The sequence below is a fragment of the Phaethon aethereus genome (assembly GCF_964289735.1).
Source record: "Phaethon aethereus genome assembly, chromosome: 21".
NCBI lineage: Eukaryota > Metazoa > Chordata > Aves > Phaethontiformes > Phaethontidae > Phaethon > Phaethon aethereus.
In genome coordinates this window covers 4,383,749-4,410,056 of record NC_138597.1, presented here as the reverse complement: position 1 = coordinate 4,410,056, position 26,308 = coordinate 4,383,749, and the positions used below count along the sequence as shown (strand labels likewise).

Genomic DNA, 26,308 nt, shown 5'->3' with positions numbered 1-26,308 from the left:
ACTCAGACAGATCAGGAATTGCTTTCTGTTTTGTTCCTTTTCTCGTTTAGTGATTTAATGCCCAAATACATCTTACGCATAACTCGCAGGCTCTAACTCATGTCATTCTTAGCCTGGATATGGGACAGACCACATGAGAAAGGTGACAGGGGAAAGAGAAGGAAACTCACCTAGTCTGCCACACTCTTCTCTCTTGGTAAAATACTTGAAGCCATTGGCTGCCCTTCTCTCTGCCTTCTCATGTTTTTTCACGTGCCAGGGCAGCTTGGTGGTGATATTAGTCACAAAGTAGCAGCCAGGACGAAGACAGTGGTAATGCCCTCGCATCCTGAATTCACAGTGCTAGAGAGGAGCAAACAGGCAGATTTGCATATCAAGCATACCAAGAACAAATGCACTCTCATCTGCCTGCTACTAATACTGTCCCTCTGAGACACGAGAGGCCTGAACTGATACTCTAGATCACATCCATTTTAATCTTCCACAAGCCGCAATGCAACCTTGTTCCCTCTTGTGCATTTTGTATTGCTGTCATGTATTCTGTATTGCGCTATTCCACATTGAAATACCCCAAACCTAACTTGTGGCTTTCCCTGGTATTCACCATAGATTTTTACTTTATTTCAAATTGTGTCCCTAAAGGCAACTAGAATGATCTGTCCACTTCACCCAAGTCAAAGAAAGATAAAAGCACTGCAATTTTCAATTTGATGGAAACCAAACATTTTGCTAGACCACGTAATTAAGACCCTTGCATGGTTCTGTAGTTAGACCAGGAATGAAAGTCTCAGTCTCACTTCCTCGTCTACTCGCTCTTTCCCATTCTCCTTCTCCCGCACACATACTTGCTAGAACACTGCTTTTGAATCGCACTTACCTGGTTCGGACAGAGACACTGCAGCGAATAGTAAGCAAACTGGTCTCGCACATTCACCAAATTATTGTTGGGGTTGATGTGGTCCAGGCAGTGGGACTCTGCTTTGCCAGAGGTTTTGCACACATACTTGCAGTTCCCAAAGAGACAGTGGAAGTGGAATTTGTTGGCATACTTGCAGTCCGTTGCCAGGCAGGGATCACTGGAATACATCCAAAACCAAATCATCACCTTCACTCATTTCACACATTTGTTTCTTTGCCAAAATTTAATTCAAGGGGAGCCCAGCTGAAGCCTCTGTTCCAAACACGGCCTACAGATTTCCCATAGCCACCTTCCTCTTTAGTAAAATCGATGCTGGCAACACCACTGCAATACCACCAAGCTAGTGCACTTTCTTGATTAAGATTATTAAAATACAGCAATGCATGGTGGGTTCTGTAGTCTTTGAGAGCCACAATTGCAATTTAAAGCTCTCTCAAGATCTGAATAGACGCTGTTTCTTCCCTTCTGCCTGTACTTACCTCAATGGATTCAAATAGTTTCTCCCATCTCAATTTTGTGTAACTGAAATGAAACTCTTGGGCATGCACACTGCAAGATGCCAGGGCTTCCCCTGATTAGAAAAGACTGGCAGTGGCCGATTTAATCAGCTAAATGGTTTTGGTACCTTACTCCCCACTCCCATTCCATGGATTTCTGGCTACACAAACAGAGGTCAGATCGGAGTTAGCTGAACATTGATCTCTTGGATTCCAGGCACTGTACCCAGTGATACCTACTCAGATACATGAAATAGAATTAATACACTTCTTTGAAAGCAGACAAATGGCTGTCAGTATATGACCCAGAGACTGATACTCCACCAGCCTGAATAACTAAGCTGTAACGCCTTATCTAATGCTGGACTCCTATGTTCGCCTGTAAACCACGTAACTTCTGTGCCTCCTTCTGTCTGCGTAACAGAAATAACACAACCATCACAGCAACACTGTGAAACTTCTTTAACGTTTTTAGAAAACATTCAGCAAGGTATGTTATGTTCTGCCAAACACTTCCCTTGTGAATTGCTTTGTAAACTAACACTACAAAACCAGAGGCACAGGATTTAAGGAGACTTATTACACTTGTACGTAAGTTCAGCCAGGACAGCAAAACTTTGACAAATCTGAAGTGAGAGAGAATTGCTCCCTACTCCTTGAGCTGCTGAGAGACCCACTCCAGGTAAGGCACAGTCCAAGCAATTGTGGCCCCCTCCACTATCTGACCCCCAGTCTTCTTCACTGGAAAAAAAAAAAAAAGTAGCTGCATTATACACTTACAGATGGCATTCCTAGGAACAGGCCACAGAGCTTACTGGGGACAAATCCAAGAGAAATCCAGCAAGCTTCCTTTTCAGCAAGCTGTAAACATCTACTCTTAGTTCTCTGTACTTTGTTGCAGTAACACCTCACCTTTGCATGCGAGCACTCAGTGGCCCACTGATTTTTGCTCAGCTACAGAAACTCAGGGTAAGACTCAGACTTGCAGCAAGATCTGGAAGCAGGCTAGTCAGGGGTCATGCCGAAAACTTTAAAGATGCTTCCTCTGTAGCCTTCAGGGTCAAAAATACTGTAAGACACATGTACTTCTGTACACCTCTCATGAGGTATAAAAAAGGGTTCAGTGATACGTCAGCAAGTTTATTCCTCCTCTAAACTTATACCTAAAAGTGCTCCCAAATTTACGTGAAAATCCTGTTTTTTTCCTAGGATAACTGAAGGTATTTTCTAGACTTTATAGAAGTAAATTTTCTGTGAAATAAAGCCCAGAGTACTTTCCAAACAGAAGGCCTCTCAGTGGGTGAATACAGATATAGTATTACAGCTCTGAAGAGCGATAAAGAGGGGATTGCAAGGCTGGAGAGGACATAAGGAGGCAAGCAGCATCTACAACTTACTTCTCCTGGAACTGGAGAAATCCGGGTTTGACCTGAGGCTTGGCGTTCTCCAGGGAAGTCGTTGCCAAGGGTGAAGTTGCCAGGTTAGGCACTGATGCTGGGATCTGAGGCATCTGGGGTATGGTTGAAGCCAGCTGCTTCCAAGCGAGCAGTGTGGGGGCAGAGGGCACAGTAGCTGGACTTGGAGTGGGCACGTCGAGGGCAGGAGCATTTGCCATGGTGACAGAAGTAGCAGATGGTGATGAAGGAGCCAGTGAAGACTTACTCTCAGTAGTAGTTGAGAATGGAGACTCAGAGTTGCTTTTCACAGTTCCACCCTCAGTTCGGAAGTGAAAACTGCAAAAAGACAGTGTAATTCAGATGTCAATTCTTGACCATTGCATATAACTTGATTAAACATCAAAAAGAATGTGGCAGGAGTCTGCAAACATTTGTTTGCTGAGGTTAAATCCTAAAAACATTTATCCCGAACATTCGTTAGCTGAGGTTAAATCCTAAAAAGGGCTCTGCAAACTTTGTGGAAAGATTTAGGGCCTCCTAGACTGTCCATGAAGAGAAGGGAATTCATTAAGAGGGCTGGAGACAGAAGGGTGTAGTAACATGCTGAAATCAGAGAGATGCAAGAATTGATGCAGTCAGTAAGATCACTATACCCACGAGGGCAGTTCCCCGTGGCTGTTGTGAGAAGCCAGTGGTTCGTAGTAGTGAACTACAGGGAACTCTCCAACACCACAGACCAACTGTGCTAACAGATCTTTCTGTCTTAAAATTTGCAACATCTCCTTCCCTTTAAACTGCTTCAGAATCAGTCATGTGGCCAGCTGCTGAAGGCCTTATTAATTTTTTACTCAGGCAAATCTTCCATTGTCTTTAAAAGGAACTTGGCATGGTTCTGAACTGTAGATTATGCTCTACAGAAATCTGCAAGAGGGAAAATTTCCAATATCCCACCCTTCCTTTGCTAGTCCCCTCACTGTAACAGTGGCATTCATTCTTCACTCATCCGGAGTTCTGAGCATGCTGTACAGCCTCTGTAATACAGGCCATATTATCTAGCCTAGAGTTCTGGCTACCAAACTCTGGCTGTCTACTACTTTCCAAAATTATGTGAAATGAGAAAAGGTTTACTATATAGCAACGGCAAGGTGAGGAGGAGGTTGCTGTTGGGCTGGACAGTTTGACTCCTTCATTTCAAGATCCTTAGTCACACGATGTGAACCTCTTAAACAAAACCATATAAGCTGGGGAAAACTTGTAAAAAGAGATCTGTCACCACAAGACAAAGAACAATAAAATGCTTTCTACACTGCACTGATGGGGAGCGGTCTACTCCACAAAACATCTGTATCCAGTGATACAAGCTGGGTTTACAGGATCCTCTGCCTCCCATATTTTCTTACTTCTTTGTGTGCTGTGAGAAATACGGGTCTCCTTGAACACACTGTCTGTCAAGTAGGCTATAGAAAAACACAAATGGCCAATTCTCATCCTTGCCAACACTGTGAGGCACCTCTTTTTCACAAGTTGAGTGTATTTATTGTGAAACAAAATTAAAGAGGACATAGCGTCCTGCAAAAATTTTAGCTGAGCACATTTACACGGGAAGCATATGGATGCCCAAACTGCTGCCCTCAAGACTGCCCACATTCCTGCTCTTGAATGGAGTTACTCAGTAAGATCTCTCTCGTCCTGCAGTGTGCGTGTTGTAGCTTTCTCAAGCTTTCCCAAGACTCGCGCTCTCCTACTTACTTGGCATGCTTGATGGCTCCATCCAGGGTGCTGAAGAGGGCACCACATTCCTCCACGACACAATGGAAATGCACCTTATGGAGAAAGTCACACTGCGCATCGCAGAAATCCTTGGTACCAAACCTGGCCAAAGCAGACAAGCATGCATCTTACGGAAGGCACCAGAAAAGACGCGGTGTTGGAACAGACATGGTTTCTTTGTTTTTCAACTCTACTACCATTCTGTTTTCTAACGTCACTGTCCCTGCTGCACAAACAGCATTGCTGGCATTGTTGCTTGATTATTGCCTGTTATATAGATCTAAACATGCAGAACAAGAACCTAATTTCTCTCCAACTGAATCCCATTCACTTTTAGTGGGAGCAAAATACAGAACTACTCTGAAACAAAAGGTGAAAATCATTAGTGAGCACCCATGTACAAAAGCCAAAGCTCTGAGGAACGATCAAAGGTTAGTAAATTAAGGGAAAGCCAGACCAAGAGAATACTGCCAAAACGTTACAGCTCTTTTTTTTTTTTTTCTGTTTCAATTTACTGGTAGTAGTGAAAGGGAAGAAACAGTTCAAGGAAATCCAAATCCAGAGTCTGCCCACCCCCCACCTTGAAACAACAGGGTATGGCATAGATTGAAGACACGAAGTAGCACCTATGTAGCAATTACAGCCTAGTATGCATACATAAATACTGAAAAGCACAATCCCTGAAGTACAAAAGAAACAATGCTGCAATGCAAAAAACAGAGCAAAAGTCATCATCCAAGATATGCCTCATCATCTTGGAGGAAATGGTCAAGAGGGCAAAAACAAGTTAAGCGTGGTTTCACTGCTCATCCACTGCTTAAGTTCTCTGGACTTAATAAATTGAGTAGCACAAACATATGTGATTTCAGGAAACTCCAGAATCACAGGGATTGGAGAAATCAAGTAGAAAACACTGGCAGGAAGGATTTGAAACTTAACAGGGGAATCTTGCATAATTAAGATACAACAAACTACAATTGCTCTGATGAGCAGGAAAGCAAGAAACAAACAGCAGGCTGTGTGGTCCCAGGAGGGACCTCTTAACAATTTGAAGGTAAAGGAAAAAGAAAAAAAAAAAACTTGTACTGGAGAAGGAAGGTCAGTGGATATAGAATACATGCAGTCAGTTAAGGCTTGCAGGGAGAAGATGAAGGAAAGTAAAGGTGTGGTAAGAATTAAGAAACTAAGTTACTGTAAGCTAAAGGGGTTGTTTTATCAGAGACAAGAGGTATTGTACTTAGAAAGAAGGTCCAATAAAAATGGGAGGTGATGAGTCAAAAATGGCTGCCTTATAAAATTTACTTTGAATAGGAAAACTAAAGACAAAGCAGACAATTAGGGATAAAATGAAGACTTCCTAGAAGAGCAGATAAAGGGACTGGTTGAAAAATATACATATGCACACATCAGCCAGTCTGGATGATGTATGTCCTGAAGTGCAATTGAAATTAACTCACAAACTGATTGCATTACTATTTGCTATTTTTTAAGCCATAGAGAAGCGGGAGGTACTAGGAAATTGGAAAAAAAAAATTAAAAACCTAGGTACTGATTCTTTCAGGAGAAAAGACGACAAGTGATCTTCGGCAATTATCATACCTCTAGTCTTAACTTCTCCTTCCAGTAAAGTAATGGAACAAATATTAAGAGGGAGGAGAAAATCATTAAACATCTAGAGGATAAAGGAACCATGAGCAATAAACAGCATCAGGATTATAAAGAATAAATCTTGCCAGACAAATTTAATTGCTTTTTTTGATAGAATTACAAAATTAGTGGATGAAGGGATGCAATATATTTGGGTTTTAGTAAAGCATTTTGATACAGTCTCGCATATGCTTAGAATTAATTCAAATTGGCCTGGATGTGAATGCTACCTCATGGATTGAAAACTGGCTGAAGGACCGTAAACAAAGGCTAATGACAAACAGCAACATACTGAGCTGGGAGGAGATATCTTGTGAATGCTGCAAAGATGACTTTGGTTAGGTCTGAGCTTATTTAATGTCTTCATTAGTAATCTAGGAGAAGGAGTAAACAGCGTGTTAATGAAATTCACAGAAGATACTGAACTGGAAGGAGTTAGCAACACTGGTGCAAGAGGAGACAACACAGAGAGGCCTTGGAAGGCAAGGGAGAAGAATAGAGAGAGTCATTATTTGCAATCATACAGCTAATACATCTGCAGGTTTGGGGGTGTATTTTTATACATGGGGACTCACGACAGCAACATTAAAAGCAATCCTGTGTGACAGTGGATGGTAAACATGATACGTATACATTATGCAGTATAGATGCAAGCAAGGTAGCACAATTGTGAGCTGCATATATGGCGGCAGGAAGCTTGTTACATCTGGTGTTGACACAGGAATGGCAGCCCAATTCTGCACCCATTCAGGGAACAGCAAGAACGACAACAGCAACAACATGCTCAGCAGGCTGAGGCAACTAGTTTACAAAGCCAGATTAAAAGAAGTAAATAAGCTTGGTTAAATGGTATGCTAAAAGTCTGTGACTATCTGAAGGGGGTGAACTCCCAATTGCGGAGAGGAACTATCTGCTGCGGTTCAAGGGGATCTAACCAGGAGAACTGCAACAAAATTACAAAAAGGGAAATTCAGACAGCATACCATGAAAAAAATCGTGACAGTTAAACATACTAGGTGGTAGAAAAATGCTCTCAGAGACAAGAAAATAGTCACACTGCTTGGCATAATTAAAACTAGGCTGGACAAAATACAAATAGACTGCAGGAAAGGATCTCACAGTGGCCAGGGGCAGATGGACTTGAAGACTTTCTAGTCTTCTCCGTTGAAGTCTGTGGTTTACAAAGTGTCCACAGGCATTTGGAGGCAACTATCTTGCATCAGAGCACAAACCCATGTGTCTGCCTGGGTGTATCTGTATATGCTCAAAGCATGTGTCTGTCTGGGCATGTATGTGCATGTGTCTGTGTGTGGGTGAGTTTTGTATCTCTTCCATTTTCCTTTCAAGCGTCCTCGTCTACAACAAAACCAGCAGAAACCACCCCAGTTCCCATACCCCTTATACTCCTTATTTTGTTTCAGTGGCCTGCTCCTATGATCAGAGGAAATGCCACAGCAAGCATTTTAAGGCTTCTGTGATCTGTGCGTAGTAACTGAACATGGTCCAACAGACGTTCAAGTGCTAAGAGCAAGCTGCAGTGGGTCCCCTGGACTTGCAGACTGGGGACATAAAGAGGAGCCCAAGAGGAAGTCTAGGCTAACAGTACTATGTGAAAATCTGTGCTTGTAGTTGCCTCTCAAGATCCCTTTGCAAAATAATTCTGTGTGGACAGGTATTTCTTATAGGACATTAACAACTACTGCAGCCAGCCGGGACTGAGGACTAAAAGCACTCCGGAAGGTGATCAGCGTATCACAGAATTAGGCCTTTAAATTCAAGGGAACTCTGCATCCAAGTGTGAACTAATGAGCCAGACACTTTGCAAAAGAAGTAGTTTTCTTTTTCCTCTATTCCCAGTTCTGTGCTCTCCTTACCGGCGCAGGTACATCTTCCATGGCTCAGAGAGCTTCTCCTGGACCAGTGCCTTCACTGCCTTGCCCAGGTACTGTGTTGGCTCTCCAGCCCCAGCCTGGCTGCCATCTCCTTCTGTCTTAATGTTCAGCAGGTTGCCAAGGCTGGCACTGGTCTTGGACATCTGGAACAAGAACATAGACACTGCATCAAGCCCAGCACACAGCCATGGACACTGCCACGTCTGGATACCCTCAGGACTGCCTCACAGAAACCTGTATCTTCAAAGATTAATAGAGAAGACAAGAAGTCGGCACAGGCTGCCTCAACTGCATCAGCAAAACTTGGTAACACTCTTCTGCATCCTCCACCCAATTATCACAAAGTACTCGGGTGCCCATCTAATATTCATGGCTCTTGTGTAAAGTAATGAAGCATGTCTATTTTAAACACGGGGAAACTGAGGTGAAGAGAGACATATCTTACTTGAGTATGTAAAAGGTGTGCAGGCTTCAACATTAATACAAAATGCTGGTCTCTTAGTACAGAGCTAGTGATAAGAACAGGTAAGCTCTGGTTTATTTAGAATCATCCCAGCCACGAGGATGTGTCCTTTGAAGTGACTATCAGGTATGTTTGGGGGTGGCGGGGGGAAATCTCATTCAGCTGGGGAAAAATTCTAGCTCCATTTAAGTTCCTGGAAAATTCTTACTAACTTCAATAAAGAAATGATGTCACTTTCCGTGCTAAATGGACATATCCTCCACAAAGCAGGACTTGGGACTCACGATTTGCCTTGTGTGAAAGGCTTCCATTAGATTCTACACAGAGAAGGTTTAGAACTACAGGCTTACGAAGTGTAGGACAGAAAAAAAAAATAAATTACTCAAGAGTGCTTAGAGAGAAAATTTTCTTTCATAATAAATGCAGAATTTCCCAGACCCTTTCTTGCTTTGTTGTGCTCTCAATTACCTCCAGTAAAAACAGGGAAACTCACAGCATGAATAAAATGCATGATTGGGCCCAATACTTGCATTATAAACTCCACCCACTTGAGGATCTCAAAGCCCTTTATAAATATCAGTTAATTAAACCTGACAGCCCCCCTAAATAAACTGCAATACACTACAGGAACCCTGGCTATTTGAGGCTCTCTTAATGCCCCCTGAAGGTAAAGCTGCTGCTGCTATGGGGAGACTGGAACTCTTCACAGCTGGAGTCAGAAATTCAGGTTGTCTTCTTCCATTGGTGTTTGTTGGGCATTCAATTTCTGTAAAGGGTTCTTTTTCCTACACAAATAATGAAGGATTCTTCCACGAACAGAAATTGTGTGCAGCAAGAGGAAGAAGCAAGCATGATGTATTCCTGAGCACACTGAGCTTGATTCTGCAATCCTTAGTCTTGGAATAGGCTCCTTCAAATCAGTGGGCTCTGTTCTTTGCTAGTTTATGTCAACAGTTAATCCCATTCCTTCGTTAAAAGAAGAACAAACCTGAAGAATTCGTATTTTGTACCTGTGCTACACTTGTTTTGCACAACATAAAGAATCTTATGCAGAGCTGCACACAAATGCTTATTTCTAAGCATATGCTTTAATCTCTCATTCTCCTGGAGATTTTCAAGTGAAGTATCTATTGAAACGGAATTTCCCTGAGCTGGGGCCTTCAGAATGACTCGGGACCCCAGACAGCAGACTTACTAAATACATTTACTCACTAGAGAAAGAGCTGCATATTTGGAATTGCTAAAGGGACAATACACAGGAACAAATAAGAAATTAAGTTTAAAAGGGAACATCAAAAACCCAGTGTAACAGCCACCCAATGGAGGAGAAAAGTGGCGTAAGGATAAACACAGAAATTAAACAATACAGGGAAAAAAAGAGTGATTAAAAAAAGAGAGAAAGGAGGCAAGAGAATCCTAGGCAAAGTCACTTTGCCCTCTCTTGAGGGCTATATGGCCTTGATGCATGTAACGCCCAGAGCCACGGGGACGGCAATAGTTATGCCTGTAAAACCTATCACACAGTAGAACATTAAAGCATGGCTCAAAGGCTGCCCTGATCTCTACTGCAGTTGTATAAAACAGCAAAATTAATCTTGGTACAGTAGAATTTATCATGTGAAAGGGAAATATGTATTTGAGATGATGTATAATTTAAGGAAAAAGTAAGGAAAAAGAAAGCGTGCATTATCTAAAATAAATATTCTCAAATATGGTGAAGGGGGCTCTGTTGGACACCATTACTCACACCAGAAAGACAGAAATTGATGATTTTGGCTCAAAACTTTTAATTTTTTTCTTCTTCGCTTTCATAAAAACAAATTATTCTCCTCCCCCTCCCACAATGAAAGAAAATGTTTTTAAGTAAATAAACAAAATGAGTAACTATAAAAAGAGAGCGAGAGAGAAGTTGCCAGGTTCTGGAAATAAAAATGGGAAGGAAGGGGGGGGGGGGCGGAATCTTTCGGAGCCCTCCTCTGTCTAGAAAGGATGGGGAAAAAAAAAAAGGTGTCAGAGGCTGCAATATATTTCTTCAGCCAGTTCATTAAATTAATTCGTAAGCAGTGGCTCTGAAATTATACCCGATGAAAAATGGTCTCAAAATTTAAATGGTACAAACTCATCTTATTAGAGGCAAAACATTAAAAAACAAACGCATCTCTTCCCCCCCTCCCCGCCATCGCAGCTTTAATTTCTCTTGGTGGGGGGAATGAAAGGCGTTTGATGGATGGCTCTTACCTTATTCATAAGCGAGGATAAAAGAGATGAATTTGCCGAGACTGTGTGGCCATTTGATTCATTACTGGAACACACAAACCAACAGGGTTTAGTTAAGATGTGCACAGGGACTGTGAGCACTGAGATTAATCCTTCTCCCTTCAAGCTGCCTCACTCCTCACCTGCTACATCCGGAGGAAGAGAATGATGCCCACCCTCCCCTGGGCAAGCCAAACTCTTTTACTTGTGATAACCAAGATAGAGAGAAAGAGGGTCCCAAGTCTGCAGAATATAGTTCTTCCAGCTATTAAACAGTCCAGACCTCTTTCTCCAGTGTCCCCACCATCACCCTTTTTTATTAGCTGACTCACAAGTCACCTCATGTTCTACTCCTCCGTTCCATCAGAACTTTCAAAAATAAGCCACAGAACCAGGGGGGTTGACCGAAGACTCTTACTGCCAGGAACACAGGCCCTCTCGGCAGCAGAGAAGGCAAGGCAGCAATCCTTATGGCCACAGCTAAGCATGCTGAAAAGCAACCTTACTATTTCATATGCAGCAGTAATAGTTCTAGTTGACCACCAAGTGCTGGGGTCCCAAACTGAGGCTTGTTTAAATCAAGTATGGAAAGAAATGTATACAAAGGTCAAAGTTGAGCGGGCTCACTTATCCCCAGTACCAGTTCCTCTGCAGTTTTTCCACACAGGACAACCCCCAAACACTCCTATTCTCAGTAGAGATGCTGGACAAGTGGAACACACGCCAATTTGACGTATGTGCATTCACATCTGCACAAGTGCAAAGATTCATTGCCATAACCATAGATTAGCACACGCCAGACCCAGGCCAGAGTTAGCCTGACACCCACTTGTTTTGTGTGTCCGATTTCTCTGGAAGGTGCCTCTCTCAGACCTGATTCAATGCCCTATTACATCAGTGCAAATGCTCCTGCTAAAAGCGTGCTCAAGTGTGGCATTGGAGCAGCCTTCGATCAGCTCTTGATGACAACGGCAGGAATATCTAAGTGAAAGTAGGAGCTTTGCTAGCGGCTCAGAGGGCAGCACAAGAGGTGGGGCTCTTGTCAAAGAGTAAGTAGGTGCTTGTGAGCCTAAAAAAACATCTGGAGAACATACACTTGAGGGGCAGTAGAGAGAGCCTCCCTGCCTCTAGTTTGGGGGCATCCAACTCGGACATGAAGTTGCCTTTCATCAACATGTTGTGTCCTCTCATATTACAGGTGCGGAAGCTTCTCAGAGCTTGATGCTGGAAAGAGCTAAGTGTGCCTGCCCGCGCACTTCTCTCACCCATGATCCTTGACACTCAGGTCCAAGCTGTGCTCCTGCAAGGAGTCCTGACTGGTGGCAGATGATGACCCCATGGCCTCCACAGGTTCCTGCTTCACCTGAACTGGATTGAACCGCCCAGGAGCTGCTGGTTGTCCATTCCCTGCTTGAGAAAGACACCAAAATTAAATGCAAAAATTAAATTTAAAACATAGGTCTAAAATGAGGTTACAGTGGCAAATAAGTAAGTTAAATCACTAGCAACGGTGCATAAATGGAAAAAGGAAAGTGTGGGGGTAGGGAAGTGCTGGGATTGCTGGTCAGCATTTATTGCCAAGCTGACATGATGGGTTCTGACGTCCACTCCAGCGTGGAAATTCTTCAAGTGATAATTATTGCAAAATTATGTCAAAGTTGTCCAGGCTATGGGCCCTTTAAAGGAGAAGGGCGGAAGGAGCGTGGGGGAGACCTGATTCTCTGCACAAACTGTCATAACTAATTTGCGGGGCTGCCTCTTAAGCGTTTATTAAAGACTCTGTTAATGCTGAGGCAATGTGGCAGCTTTCGACTGCTAGTCAAGCCCCCTTTCTCGTCCCCAATCCCAGTGTTGCCGTAGCGACAGCGATGTCCCACCACTGCGCGTGCCCAGCAGGAGCATCTGCCCTGTCAGGGCTATCAAAGGTGACAGCCAATGGGATTGGTTCAAACTGCGCGACCTCTTGCCACCGCCATCATGTTGTCCCCACAAAAAGGGGGAATTCTTCTTTTTTGGGAGGAGGTTTAGTGCTGAGCCCATGAAAGAAAAATTAAAGGAAGGGAAGAACAAGGAAAGGGGGGAAAATGAAAGAACAAATTAAAGAAAAAATTAGGAAGAACAGCAAAGAAAAAAGGAGGGAAAAAAGTTGCTGACAGGAACATGTCTGCAGAGCTTTTTTCCACAATCCCCAAGTGACTAAAATATTAATTTACCCTCCGGCAGTACAGCTGACGGTGAGCTGCTTCTCAGACAGCAAGTGGCATTTTATTAAAAAATAAAGGAAAATAGTTCCCTCAATGACCTTTCTCTGCTTTAGGAAACAATTTTTCAAATAATAATTTTAAAAGTATGTGAAAGTTCCCCTCCCTCTTTAATCAGATCACTTTGTCCTACTCCCTCGTTTGCTCTGGGGTAGAAGGGAACATCAGCAGCACTCATACCCATGGGCCAGCAGCCTGCTCTGGCCGTTCCACGCCCTGGGGAAGGAGGCTGTTGGGCAGCCCAATGCCATGGTGTGCTGCCAGGCAAAGACTCCCCTTCCAAGACCCCACACTGCCCACCATGAGCTGACCACATGCAGCAAGAGATTGTGAAGGCACCCTCTGCCCTTGAGGGCGGCCCACGTCTCTGCGGGCAGGGCTGGGCACAGGCAACTACCTGTCTCGGTGGCAGCAGGAAGAGTTCCGGGCTGCCCCAGGGGACTTCTCATTCCCATCTTTTACCCCTCTCACGGTGCCGCTGCCCCTTGCAGCTCAGGGAGCTTCAGTGACAGAGAAACACAGCTTTCAAGAACTGAACAGGAGAAAGGTCCAGTTTGTGGACTGTACCAACACTACCCACAGCTGGGACAACACAGCTGGAGCACAGAACCAACCCCCAGATCAGAAAAACAACTGGCAATGAGCTACAGGATCAACACCACTAGGCCCAGCTAAAACTGGGTACAGCCCACACAACGGGGCTTAGACTGCTCTAAGGCCTGCAAGTATTGGCCAAGCTTTTTCTTTTGAAATTTCTATTGAAATGAAGAAAAGTACAGTGCCTCTCTCTTTTCAGCCTACAACAAACTACGCAATAATACACATGGCAACACTCTTCCTTCAGATCTGGCAAGAGCCTACTCCATTTGTGGGCAAAGCTTGTGTTTCCCACCTCTCTTCTGGCCACATGGGTATAGCCAGGCTCCACAGGAAACCATGCCAAGACTGCCCTCTTCAAGGGTTAACCGGACACGAACAAATTTATTCTCCCATTTATGTTCCTTTACTACCTCCAGTCCCATGCACAACTGGGTGGCTTCCCATTCACTCCAGGTCATCAGGCACTGCTCTTCCTCCCACCACTAACTAGCATAACTGATGAGGGTAACTCACCTGCTTCAAGTGCCACAGAGGGCTTCAGTGCAGCTGCTGCCAGCCGGGCCATCATAGGAGAGATTAATCCCTTGCTAGCAGAGATCCTTTCCATTATAGATGCCGCTGGAGCTGGAGAAGAAGTAGCTGCTGGCTCACCAGACCCTGAAATGGCCTGGGATGAGGAATCCGTAGGAGCAGATGATGTTGGATTGGTGCCAGAAGAACCAGCGGTCATCAGATTAGCTGAGCTGGCAGGAAGTGGTGTAGAGACCCGACTGGGGATGATGGGGAAGAAGGATCCAGCTGTTCCAGGAAGTGCTGAGTTGGAGAGTGCCAAGGCCAAGGGTATATTGCTGGGAAGAGCCTGGGAGAGCAGGCCAGAGATCTTGGTGGCTGGTGTCATGCTGTTGGCAGACTTGCTGGCCTGTGAGGAAGCAAGCTCAGCAGCAGAGGAGGGTGCAGCTGGGACTATGAGAGAAACGGAAGACTGTTGACTGGTGGGGGAGGCACTCAGGCTGGAGTTCTTCGAGCTCATAGCGGAGAAGTCAATAAGATCATCATTACTGGACTCCTCTTGCTCATTATCCTTGGACCCCAGGAGAGAGGCAGGCAGGCCCAGCACTCCTGAGCTCCGGATGTGCCGACGCTCATGTTTGCGTTTATGGGAGGTCATCTGGCTGGTGGAGGTGAAGGTGAAGCCACAGCCTGCCCTTATGCAGTGGAAGTGGTTGGTGGCCTTGCTGTACACACAGCCCTCATACTTGCACTCCTCATACTTGTAGAACTTCTTGAAGCCATCCTTGGCATAGGCATCATCTTTGATGTGGTAGCTCTTGTGCTTCTCAATGTCACACTTGTTCTTGAAGGTGAATGCACACCCAGGTCGCCTGCAAGGGCATCGAGGAGGAGAGGGTGGTTGGCTGTGTGGGCTAGGAGCACAATGCAACTGATGTCACCTGCCTCCCTCTGGGATAAGGACCTGGGCCAGTATGAGACAATGGCCCTGGTTGCAAAGGATTATGTGGATTAATCTGTGACAGCAAGGCAAGCAAAAATGCTGCCATGTGAAAGAGCTGGGAAGTTCACTCCACTCTGAGGAACAGCCACAATAACATGGGGATGCAGGCACCCACCACTAAAAGTTCCAACTGAAACAGCAGCTAACGGGGATTAAGGTACAAATCATGCTTTCCTACTCTTCCTGAGAACATGAGAAATCAATAGAAGAGCATTTGTGTACAGAAGGCAGAGTCTGGCCCTGAAAGGGATGAGCTGGCTGACTGTTGGCTGGAGAGAACACTAGCATGGAAGTGCCATTAGCAGCATATTAATGGCCTACTTCAGTCAAACTCTGAAGAGCACCGTGATTTCTTCCCAAATTCCTCTAGGATGTATTTTCTAGTGGGTACCCTTTCCTCAGATCACACTCCTGCCTTCAGAGTGGCCTGTGGCAAAACCCTGGAAATCACATCTGCCCCTGAAGCATGAGTTCTCTCAAGAGAAGATCACAGCAGGGAAAATCAAGTCCCTGTGTATACTCCTCAATATATGACTTGGCAGAAGGAGGCAAACAGATCACGCAACTTTGAGGCAGGATTCTTCCCCTTCCCTGCTGTCTCACCTGCAGTGAAAGTGAGTGGTTTTCTGCCCATAGAACTGGCATTCCACAGTGCCGCAGTCCTCCGTGGCACGGAACCGCTGAAACCCGTCATTGATGAGCTGCGTGTTCTTTTTGTGAAAGTTCTCATGGGTCATCACATCAGAGGTGCTTGTATAGACCTTGTTACAACCAACCTACCCCAGGCCAAAACAGGGAGTCATCAGCACAGTGTTTTAACAGCCTACCATCATTACCAGCAATAATAAACATATGAACAGCACACACACATTTAATAGTTCCATTTGTGCACTTTTTCTACGAGTATTAAGTCATCACTTTAATTCCCAATCTAAAGACTGATAGAGCAGTTGGGGGGAAAAAAAAACAAACCACAACTCTCTGGGCATGAAACAGTAAGAAAAAAAGGGGAAGATGCAAAGGGATAGAAGACCAGCTACAGATAATCGTGCCTGCTTAGGGAGGCAGTAAGCAGGGTTCTTGCTCTTAAGGAGAAAAGAACACTGACAGATGCCGTTACTTTTTGTTATCTTGGAGCGACATGGAACAAAGTAGGACTTCCATCTATTTGGGAAATACAAAACTGAGTGTGAACGAGTTATTTACCTCTTTTGTGCTGTGAGGTAAGGCAGGGTGGTGCAATGTGAGGCCAGCGTTTTGAGCTTGTAATATACAGGTTTCATTCTAGCAAGGCATAAACCCTATGCACAGCTGATCTTAGCAAACTGGTGACTTTTTTTCCCTGTCACTGCTCAAGACTACCACTTCAATAATTTTAAACTTGTGCAGCAAATGGGAATGGTGTGACGAGGATGGAATGCTGAAAACCTGCCTTCCTCTGGGTAAAGCGGGCAACTTTGCCATATTGAGTAAAAAAACACTGGAATCTGAAAACGTCCTCAGCCCTGCTGAGGGAGGATTTTTTTTTTTCCCTTTTCTTCTCTAGCACAACATGTGCCAATGCCTGCACCATCTCAGAAGTGAAGAGAACGAAAACACCACCTCTCAGTTCAGCCCAGGTTGATTCAAACAGGCAATAACAAAACCCATGACAAATACCCAGGGGGGAAAAAAAAAAAAAAGATCTCCAGCTATTTCCAATATAAAAGAGCCTCTCTCTCTCTCCACACTGACACCTTGAAAAAAGACAGACCCTGTGCGGCATTAAAAAAAAAGAATTAAACAAAAACCTCCTTAGGAATAATTTGCAATGCAGCTCTTGGTGCTAAAGCCTAAAAAAATGTCAGTTTATATAAACAACTAACTGAATTTTATCCACACCAATTATGGACATAAAGAAAAAAACCCTTTAGGTGGATGGCAAAAATTCTGCCATTTAAGCAGTATTTTCTTTAATCGGGAGTTTATATTCAGACACCTTTCCTGTAAGACACTGCTTACATGGGCATTATTTTACTGGAACGCAGTGGGCACAGGATGGAATTACCCATATATAGTTGTGTAAATGATGGTCTCTATTCTAACTTGGAGTGACTTAAAGCTGTGAAACACTCGTACTCAAAAGAAAAAAAAAATTAAACAAATCCCATCCTGGTCAATTGAAGAAACGAAACAATCCATGTTATGGAAGCATAACAGAAAATGTCCTCAAGAGAAAGTCACATGAAGTTTCCAATTTATCAAAGGTTGTAAGCACATGCTTAAACCAACCCCTATTCAGGACAGTACTTGAGTGCATGCCTAACATTTAAGTATGTGCTTAAGCCCCATTGACTTCAGAAAGCTTACCTGACTTCAAGTTAAACATATGCTGAAGTCTATCCGGCAAAGCATTTAAGCATGTGATTAAGGCCTTGTGACTTTAACTGGCGTCTTAAACTGTTGGGATAGGGCAGGAAGTGAGACCTGAGTTTTCAGTACAGAAAAGCTTTCACCAAGGGTTGCCTGATTATTCTCTTTGCAACTACAGCACATTCTCATGGCAATGGTTTAGGCCACAATTCTAATGAAACAAGTACAAGTCAAACCCTCTATTCTGAAGAATGATCAGGGTAAGACACAAACAATCTGGTGTGTCCGTGTCTAAAAACAGTAAAGGCACCACAGTTACATCTATGCAATAACTCCGACTCTGGTTACGCTGCTGTTGAAGCCCAGCTGGCTCTTGAAACAAAGCTCCCAGACCACAGACAAGTAAACTCCAGTACCACTGGTGAAGGAGACAGAGAACCAGAGGTATTAAGTCTAGATATGTGGCACTGAAGTTTAATTACTTTAGAAATTGATTATGGAGGAAATTAACCCAGTGTTAAAGGGCAGACGTGTCGTAGAAAAGGCTGATTTTAAGGGAGTGACAGATGAGATTTGGGTAGAGGCAGTGCAGTGGCATCGCACAGAGGTCCCTGAATCTCAGAGAATGGGACTTGTTTGAACAAGTGAGGTCCAAGACTGTGAGAAAACCTTGAGACCTGCTTTGCCTCACTGCATGCACAAGGCTTCTAAACACAGAGAACAGTGCTTCTCTTCACCCTTCCCAACACTTGGCAGGGCAACTGCAGTGAGGACAGGGCACAGACTCTTCAAAGAGGTGCCTGAACCAGGAGTGAGCAAGAGGCTATGAATGTCACCCCTTTGCCTCAGGACAGCCCCTTGCTCTCTAACAAGCAAGTGTTGGGCTGCCTGAACTCAAGAATCCTTTCAGTCCACCCCAAAAAGGACACAGCTCAAACAATGGCTCTTCATTTGCCTTGTGTGCTACCACCTATTCCCCAGTCCAGGTGTTACCTGCATGCAGTGGTAGTGTGTGCTTTTCCCATTCAGGTGGCAGCCATGATAGTACACGCTACAGTCATCCAAGGGGCTGAAGCGCATGAAGCCGTGCTGGAGAGAATTATCACGTTTCTTGTGCATGTTGTAATGCCGAATCACATCCTGTTTACTAGTGAATCTCTGGAGAGATACAGAGACAGACAGTGAGACACACGTGATGGGAGTGGGTGAGTAATCCTGGGGGCAGGGTATTCATTTTTTGTTGTTGTTAATAAACTTATGGTACCAGGAGTTTAAAGCACAGCGGTAACCACTCCAAGAGAGTCAGATTAAAGAGGAATTGTGTGCATGTATCTTCTTGGTAAAGGGAAAGTATATACACATGAAAAGTTGCAGAGCAAACATGACACCGCGGTGATGTCCAGAACACACTCCCTGCAGCTTTAAGACTGCAATTCTTCTAATATAATTTTAGCTGCTACTATCTCAAGAACTGCTATAGTTAGAAAAAAAAATAGTGAACTAAACAGCCTACAAGAGAGTATCCAAGCTTCCAGATCACTCACTGTAGTGGTTAGCAAGACACTGGCTGCCACATTCATGTCAGACTACAAATTGGGAAAAAGACTGCTCTTTTATAGTATCTTCCCATTGTAAGTCTTCTTCCTCCCCCTACAAGGTAGGATGGCTTTATTAGGAGAACAGGGACACAGAACTTTCTTCCAGTCACAGAAAAAGATGGTAGTAGAGCTTAGAGCTAAATCTGTATGACCAGAATATTCTTTTCATCCTCTACCTGCTTGAACTAATGAAGGGGTACCCCACTGTCAGAGCAGGCTAAGTGCCTTTAAAATGAAGCTTTTAATTTCTATTTCCCACAGACATCAATATTTAACAGTGAAGGTGGGAAAGTAAATCTGATTTTTTTTCAAAAAGAAATCAATATCCATTTATTTTGAGGAGTAATTGAAAAGGTCTGTATTCTAATGTTTAACAACTTTTCTAGTCTCCCTCGTAGGAAACAAATGATTATCACTTCCACTCTTTCTTCCTATAATATCAATCCTGATCGATCTCGTTGGTATTGGCACGGGAATATATAGATATAGATTTCAACAGGAATCCCTTAGAGGCTGGAGGTATGATTTCCCAGGGCGTACATATAGGATTGCTATTGCCAATCATCGTTAATTTGTGCCCACTTATTACAGAGCGTTACTTATTCTAAAATATATCTCAGCCATAAAATAATTTGCATTTTAAAAAGCAGCCTAAATCCTTATTCCCTGCGAGACCAGACAGCTCCTTTGCAAGCAGCTCCCAGACTCCTTAGGAAATAATCATGAGGCCAATCATAATAATAATTTTTCTGTCTTTCCATCATTTGTGTTTCTCTCTTTCTGGTGCAGAGATATCTCTGTCACAGTTGGGACAGACTCATCTCAGTTACTAAATGCTGAGCTAGGAAGACCACTATATGCATCCCAGAGACAAACTCTCCTTTGATCAATAGAAACCCACAGTCAAGCTCAGCAGAGCCACATCAACTTCCTACACTGTGGTCAGACTCATTCCTTTGAGACCCAAAGGTCTCCTGGGGTAGAGCTGAAGTTGTCTCTCGTGTACAGCAGAGGCAAACTCTGGGATTCCCACTTACACACATGCAGCCTGACCACAGAAATGGCAGTGTCAAACTCACAGACCTGGGGAGAGGGTAAACAAACACAGCACGTGACTCGGCTGGCTTGACGTCGCTACCCTGGCAGTTCTCCCAGTAATTACAGCACCACACATGCTCCTGCCTCCACGCTTTCCCCACAAATCCCAGAGTGCTGCTGGTCTTATTGGGTGTTTTGTTGCAGATACTGCTGCTACAATGTCACTCGGGCAGCAGGAGGGAGAGAGACAGACTAACAGATCAGCAATCCCTAGTTTCAGGCACAATTTGTAACACAGAATTTATTCTCTTGGTTTCACTGATGTAAATCTGGAGTAGTTCCCATTGACTTCAGCTGATCTATATTCAGCTCTTTGTTATAGTGGTCTGGGTTTGGTTAAATGGTGTTAGATTATGGGTTAAATGGGAACAAAATAGGATTCTAGTAAGTTCAAAATATATCTTGCCCTCTTTCAGAGCAGAAAAGCGAAGAGGCATGTGTTTGCATGGGGGAGGAAAGCACAGGAGGACGCACACCTCCCCTAGGTTGTAACCCTTAACATTCAGGTAGCTGTGCTAGTAACTTTTTACCATTCTTTTACCTGGTAGTTGCACTCTGGGTCAAGGCAGTGGTAATGTTCTCGATACTGGTATGCACAGTGTATATGTCCACAGTGCTGACTGCCAGAGAACCTGCAAACATGAGAGGAGGACAGAAGAAAGAAAGGAAGAGAGAATGAAACAGTGTCCTGACAGTAGTGCCTATAAGCAAGGCACAAATAAATTAAGTCTCATTCCTGCTTTCATCCCACACATTTATGGCATTAAACCCCATCTCCTTTATCCCCTCCAAGGATGGTGACCCTCCCACCTTCCTCTTCATGTTTGTCACTATTTAAAGATGCTTCTTGAGCAGGATCATTCGGGTCTTGCACACCCCTAATCTGTCTGTCTTTCTCTTTGAAATTCATCTCCATTATCTAAGTTGCTTACTTGGTGAAGAGTAAGAAAGGAAGGTTCCTTGAATTAAATATCATACAATTCTAAAATTCTCATGTGTGAGTTTAGGTACCACAGCAAGAAGTTTCAGAAATCTCCCATGCTAGAAGACGACAAATAAACACCAGTCAAATATGGATTCTAAATTTTAGGTATATGCCCTCCGAAAAGCTCAGGCATTCGTTTGTTTGTACGAGTTATGTCTCAAGACTTTTAATCACAGTATGGTGCCACACTACAGAGGAGATTGCAAACCACTGGATTAAATGGTAAACCACACAGATAGAAGATGATCACGGCAAGATTATATAGGAACTTTCAATAAGATGGACAGATCAATGGAAAGATAGGCAAGATGGATCAACAAGAACAGAACGAAGCATTACAGGCAGACCATCTAGACCCTGTATGCACATCTTCTGCCATGTCCAACAGCCCTGCTAATCGTTATCTTCCATATGGATACAGCATTTGCTCACAACAAAAAACAGCGCAATGCAAAAGAACAGGGCTTTCAGCCTGCCTTTGAGTGCAATTAAAAGTAGGACACAAGAAGCAACAGACAACAACATGCACCTAATCCCTTTCTGCAGGCCACCACTGAGCATTCCACACAGCAAATTTGGAAACTCTTGACATGCAGGGTGGGAAAAAACCCAGAAAGGCCATATAGTATCTACATACAGACAGTATGTAGAATGTATTGACAGATAGACACATCAGTAACTGGCAAAAGGGGACGATCCAGTAACGGACTAATCAGCGCAATGAACTCTCTGATGTATATTCTAGAGGACCCTGGAAGAGCTGAAGAGCTTGAAAGGGAAAAGCAGTGGAGAGAAGGGGACTCAGAGGGGAAACATTCAAAGATAAAGTACCATCTGCTCAAAGGTTCCTCAAAGGTTCCTCACGTCACTTAGTGCTAAACACAGCAGGAGTGCACATGATAAAGGCCATGGGAAAGAAACAAGGAAGGGCAATGCGTAAAAAGAAAAAATGAGAGGACTGAGGGTGTCCTGGGGCAATCGAGGAATGGGGCAGGAGCAGGGAAGATTATGGATCATCAGAGGGTGTGGTAACACTAAGCTACAGGACAGAAAAAGTTGGGATGAAGAGCAGTATTAAATAAGGCATTTCTGAAGCACAGTAAGGAAGAGGAGGTCAACTGTGGAGACAGCAGGGCCTCTAGGAGATGGGAAGGGGACTTAATTGACAGAAAAGATAGACATTGCTAAAAAATTAAATTACTTCCTTGCCTCAGCATTCAGAAAGAGAGACGGGGACAGATGCCAGGAGCAGACATGCCTTTCCCTGGGGAAGGAGAAGAAATACTGCAGGAAATCAGGATCACGTCAGAACAGGTGATTGAGAAACTGGAACAAACCTCAGCAGTGGAGAAGAAACAAACCACAAGGCAAACAGCAAGGCTGGCTGCACAAACAAAGGTGTGGAACTGAAAGTAGAGGAAGCGATTCCTGCTCAACGCCTGGGCAACTGTGAGGCTAGCACAGGGCATAGGCAGCAGCCTGAGTCACCATGGCATTAACCAGGTACATGCAGCTTAGCAACACATTAAACTAACTGGTCCTGCTAGTCCAGGGCTTTATGTCAGCAGCACCACCAGCAGCTTTAAAGGAAAGAAACTGCTCTGTGGAAAGCTTCCCCCCTATACCGCTAATGAGATCGGGAAGAGAGAGCAAAGGGCTGTGCAGAGCTGTAGAACTGTGGAGCGCAGGCCAGGCAGAGAGAAGAGGAAGATAAAAGACCTTGCTGGCAAATATACACTTTTGAAGCAAAGCAGTTCAAAATATTATCGAAAGTGAGGATGCAAAATGACCAGAGTTGCCAACTGCTGTAAAAGACGGGCCAGAAACCAAAGAGATCTGACTGTATGGGATGAGTTACTTGAAGCATCCTAGTGGGAGTAACTCATGGGCTCAGCTTTAAAAGCAACAGCTAAACAAGCACCCTAGCACTTCAAACTCCTACCCGCCCTTCCACGTGCCACGGAAAGGTGTGTGTGTGTGTGGTGTCTACAGCGCAGGAAGGGAGAGGCAAGTGTTTTACCAAATCCTGTGCTTGGGGAAGGAGGGAAGCAGCAAACACAGCACAAAGGGGAAATTCTGCTCTTTCAGTCTGTAAGGTTAGGCTCCTAAAGGGTTATATTTATCCTGTTTCTTCTGACACTTGAAACAGTTCAAAGCTATTAATTTTTAAAGCACAGCATCTGTTTAGCTTTTTCATAACAGGAAAGCTTACACACCACACACTTACTTACATGCATACACATGCGCACATTTACATGCACGTACTCTAAGGTACATCAACACCCCTGTTAATTTATATGAATGTGCCCACAATTTCCATGCACACAACCAGATACAAATACACACACCTGAAACAAGCAAACTCACAAGCCATTTAATCACACTGACATGCAAATCCAAACTCCTTAATTGTCTACACAGGCACACAGATTCATTTTCACAAGAACAACCCCCTTCCCTTACTTTAATCGGCTCATGGTTTGTTGGTTTTTGGGTTGGGGGGGAGGGGGGGGGGGCCGAAAGAACTACTCTTGATCTGGCAAGAGTTAGAAAGAAAAACCAAGATAAATAAATAATAATAAAAATAATAAATAAAGAAGTCAGCATGTTTAGAGAGTGTTTACAGACTCATTACCCTGTAACGATGATGTGAAAGAAGAAAAAAAAAACCCACCCCAATTACAAGGGGGGAGGAAACCCACACAGAAATAAATATTTAAGCAAGTGCTGCCAGAAGCACCATCTGCTGAGGCACTAATAATAATAATAATAATTTTTTCTGTGGTCTTTTTTTTTTTTTTAATTATAAATATATGGGGCGGGGGGGGGGGGGGGAACAACCCAACCCAAACTAGCTAAGTAAGAGGTTTTGTTTTGTTGTGTGAGAGAATGGATTATCCCTGGGCAGCTTTTGGCAGTGGCTTTGGCAAACTCATTAAGCTAATTATGCAGTACAGACATGGAGTGTCGTGTCTCTCTCCCCCCACCCCTTGATTTTAAGGCTTTAAACTGTTTTTAAAAATGTGTGCAAATTGAAGGGAAGTGGCTCTGCTGCCAACGGACTGCTTGCGGAGCTTTTTAAGCAGGATGTGGTGTCCCTTCGCTATCTCACAAGCCTCCCTCAGTTACCTGGCTGAACCAGGAGAAGGGGCTTACGGAGTGCTACGAGGCATGGATGTGGGTAAAGTGTTTATACAGTTCTCTGCTTGAAAGGGGAACTGGGGACGGAAAGGGTGGTTATGTGCTCTCTCACTGCAACCTCTGCGATTCCTGCAATCTCAGCAACAAAACGGTGCTTCTGCCCCATGCAAAGACATGCTTAAACCCCTGCCTTCATTCCTATACTCTCCCAGGAGGCAGTCAGTTGCCACGTGCACTACAGGCACTGCTGCTTGAGGAGCTGCATGTGGTGGTGCAACTGTCCTCTCTTCCCATGTGGTCTTCTGCCCCCTCCTCCTACATCAGAGATTTGGGCAAAAGGGATGGAAGGGAAATCGCCTCTCATTCCACTCTCCAGTTAGGGAGAGCACTATTCTCACCCCTTCCCCTGCTGATGTGCCAACATCTTCCCTTGCACCTTCCTAGCAGCTGACTGCCTCCCACAGAGAGACTCTCTGTAGACTCCGGCAAGTTGGCAAAGCACGGTACAAAATTCCCTACCCTCTTGTTAATAAGTGCCCAAGTGCTCGTGGGAACAAACCCTTCAGTTTTATCTCTGTGTTTGCTTGCTTCCCTGACTGGTGTCTTTCTGTATACAAGTGGCTTTTGTAGTGAGCTTCCTCACAGTACAGATGGAGGATTCAACAAGCTAGGGGCAGAGGCTGAGGAACCCTTTACACACGAGCTATAAAACAGGCAGGTGTTATGCAATAATCTCCTCCATCCCTCTAACTCTCATGGCATTATGCACTCTGTCTCACCACAACAGCCTTGGGCTCCCTCTCAGCATCACTCATTCCTGACCTAAGCTTGCCCAGAGCTGTGATAACGTGCCCTAGTCTGCACCTTATTCAGTGAGGGTTTCTCATATAAATAAGCTGCAAAATATTCTAGAATAAACATCCCACATTGATGCCAAGACCTGCCTAAACTAAAGTCACTTGCAAATTCCTCCAGCCTAGATTCTCAGAGGTGAGATGTTCTCTGCTCGCCTCCTGCAAGTACTGGACATGGTAAGGGAAAAAGGCTGGAGACAGCACAGCAATGGACAATCAAGAGACAGCGCTCCCATTTAAATCCTGGGCTTCTGCAGTGAAACATTTTTCCACTGTTTGTCACAAAGTCTAACAGCTCTGGGGAGCCGCGTATGCTCTTGGCATGCTTGTGCACCTCTCGCATCTACAGCTCTCCCAAGCAGGGGAACAGAGCATGTACAGATGCCAGAGGGAAATGGAAGTGCCAATGACTAGTTTAAACACTTGATCAGACAGACAAGACCTCATCTCTCCCACCACCACTCCACCCCCTTACTTCCAGCCCTCTCCCCAAGAAAGTCCAGAGTTTTGCCTACCTGGCAATATACTTCTGGTAAATATTTACGTCTTCGCTGACAGCTGGTTTGTCAGTGGGTAATCCATTCCTAATGAGAAACACAGAGGGCAGAGCTGGTTAGCAGGCACGAATAGGGCACAGTCTAAGCTCCTTGTTTCTCTCACCCACCACTGACACATCAGGAGAGAGGGCCCATGAAGGAGTACCCAGCAAAGACACTCATGGGTTTAACCTCCCTCCCCTTTACCCTTCAAATCCTCTACCTTCTTTTCCTAGGGAAATGTACAGTCCAACCACCACCCCTACTGCACGTTGCCTCTTTGCAGGACTCAGTTCAGTTTGTTGGAGACACCAAGAAGACCAACCATGAAAACCTGTTTCTCCACAGAAAAAAATAAATACCCATATACAAAAAAGAGATGGCCACATGAAAACAAACGCCTCCCTGAAGCACCCTGCAACACTACCCTTATGTATATGGAAGGGCCATTAAGACACATCTGCCGTAGGCTCAATTGTGGGAGAAGAGTCTCTCTGCTTCACCCATGCTGTGAGCTACTGCACTTTTC

At 44.3% G+C, this 26,308-nt stretch overlaps 1 protein-coding gene across 1 annotated transcript in view; it reads right to left on the bottom strand.

Annotated features, from left to right (window-relative positions):
- The window catches only part of CASZ1 (castor zinc finger 1), a gene marked incomplete at both ends in the record, with an annotated part of 92,485 nt that overhangs the window by 11,333 nt on the left and 54,844 nt on the right, over positions 1-26,308 (bottom strand). Inside the window, 12 exons of the mRNA XM_082009385.1 lie at positions 171-342; positions 878-1,076; positions 2,814-3,149; positions 4,563-4,685; positions 8,105-8,265; positions 10,824-10,887; positions 12,107-12,248; positions 14,216-15,084; positions 15,819-15,991; positions 18,561-18,725; positions 20,805-20,895; positions 25,759-25,827. Of these exons, the coding sequence (XP_081865511.1) occupies positions 171-342; positions 878-1,076; positions 2,814-3,149; positions 4,563-4,685; positions 8,105-8,265; positions 10,824-10,887; positions 12,107-12,248; positions 14,216-15,084; positions 15,819-15,991; positions 18,561-18,725; positions 20,805-20,895; positions 25,759-25,827 (2,564 nt within the window). The remainder of the gene's footprint in view (positions 1-170; positions 343-877; positions 1,077-2,813; positions 3,150-4,562; positions 4,686-8,104; positions 8,266-10,823; positions 10,888-12,106; positions 12,249-14,215; positions 15,085-15,818; positions 15,992-18,560; positions 18,726-20,804; positions 20,896-25,758; positions 25,828-26,308) is intronic.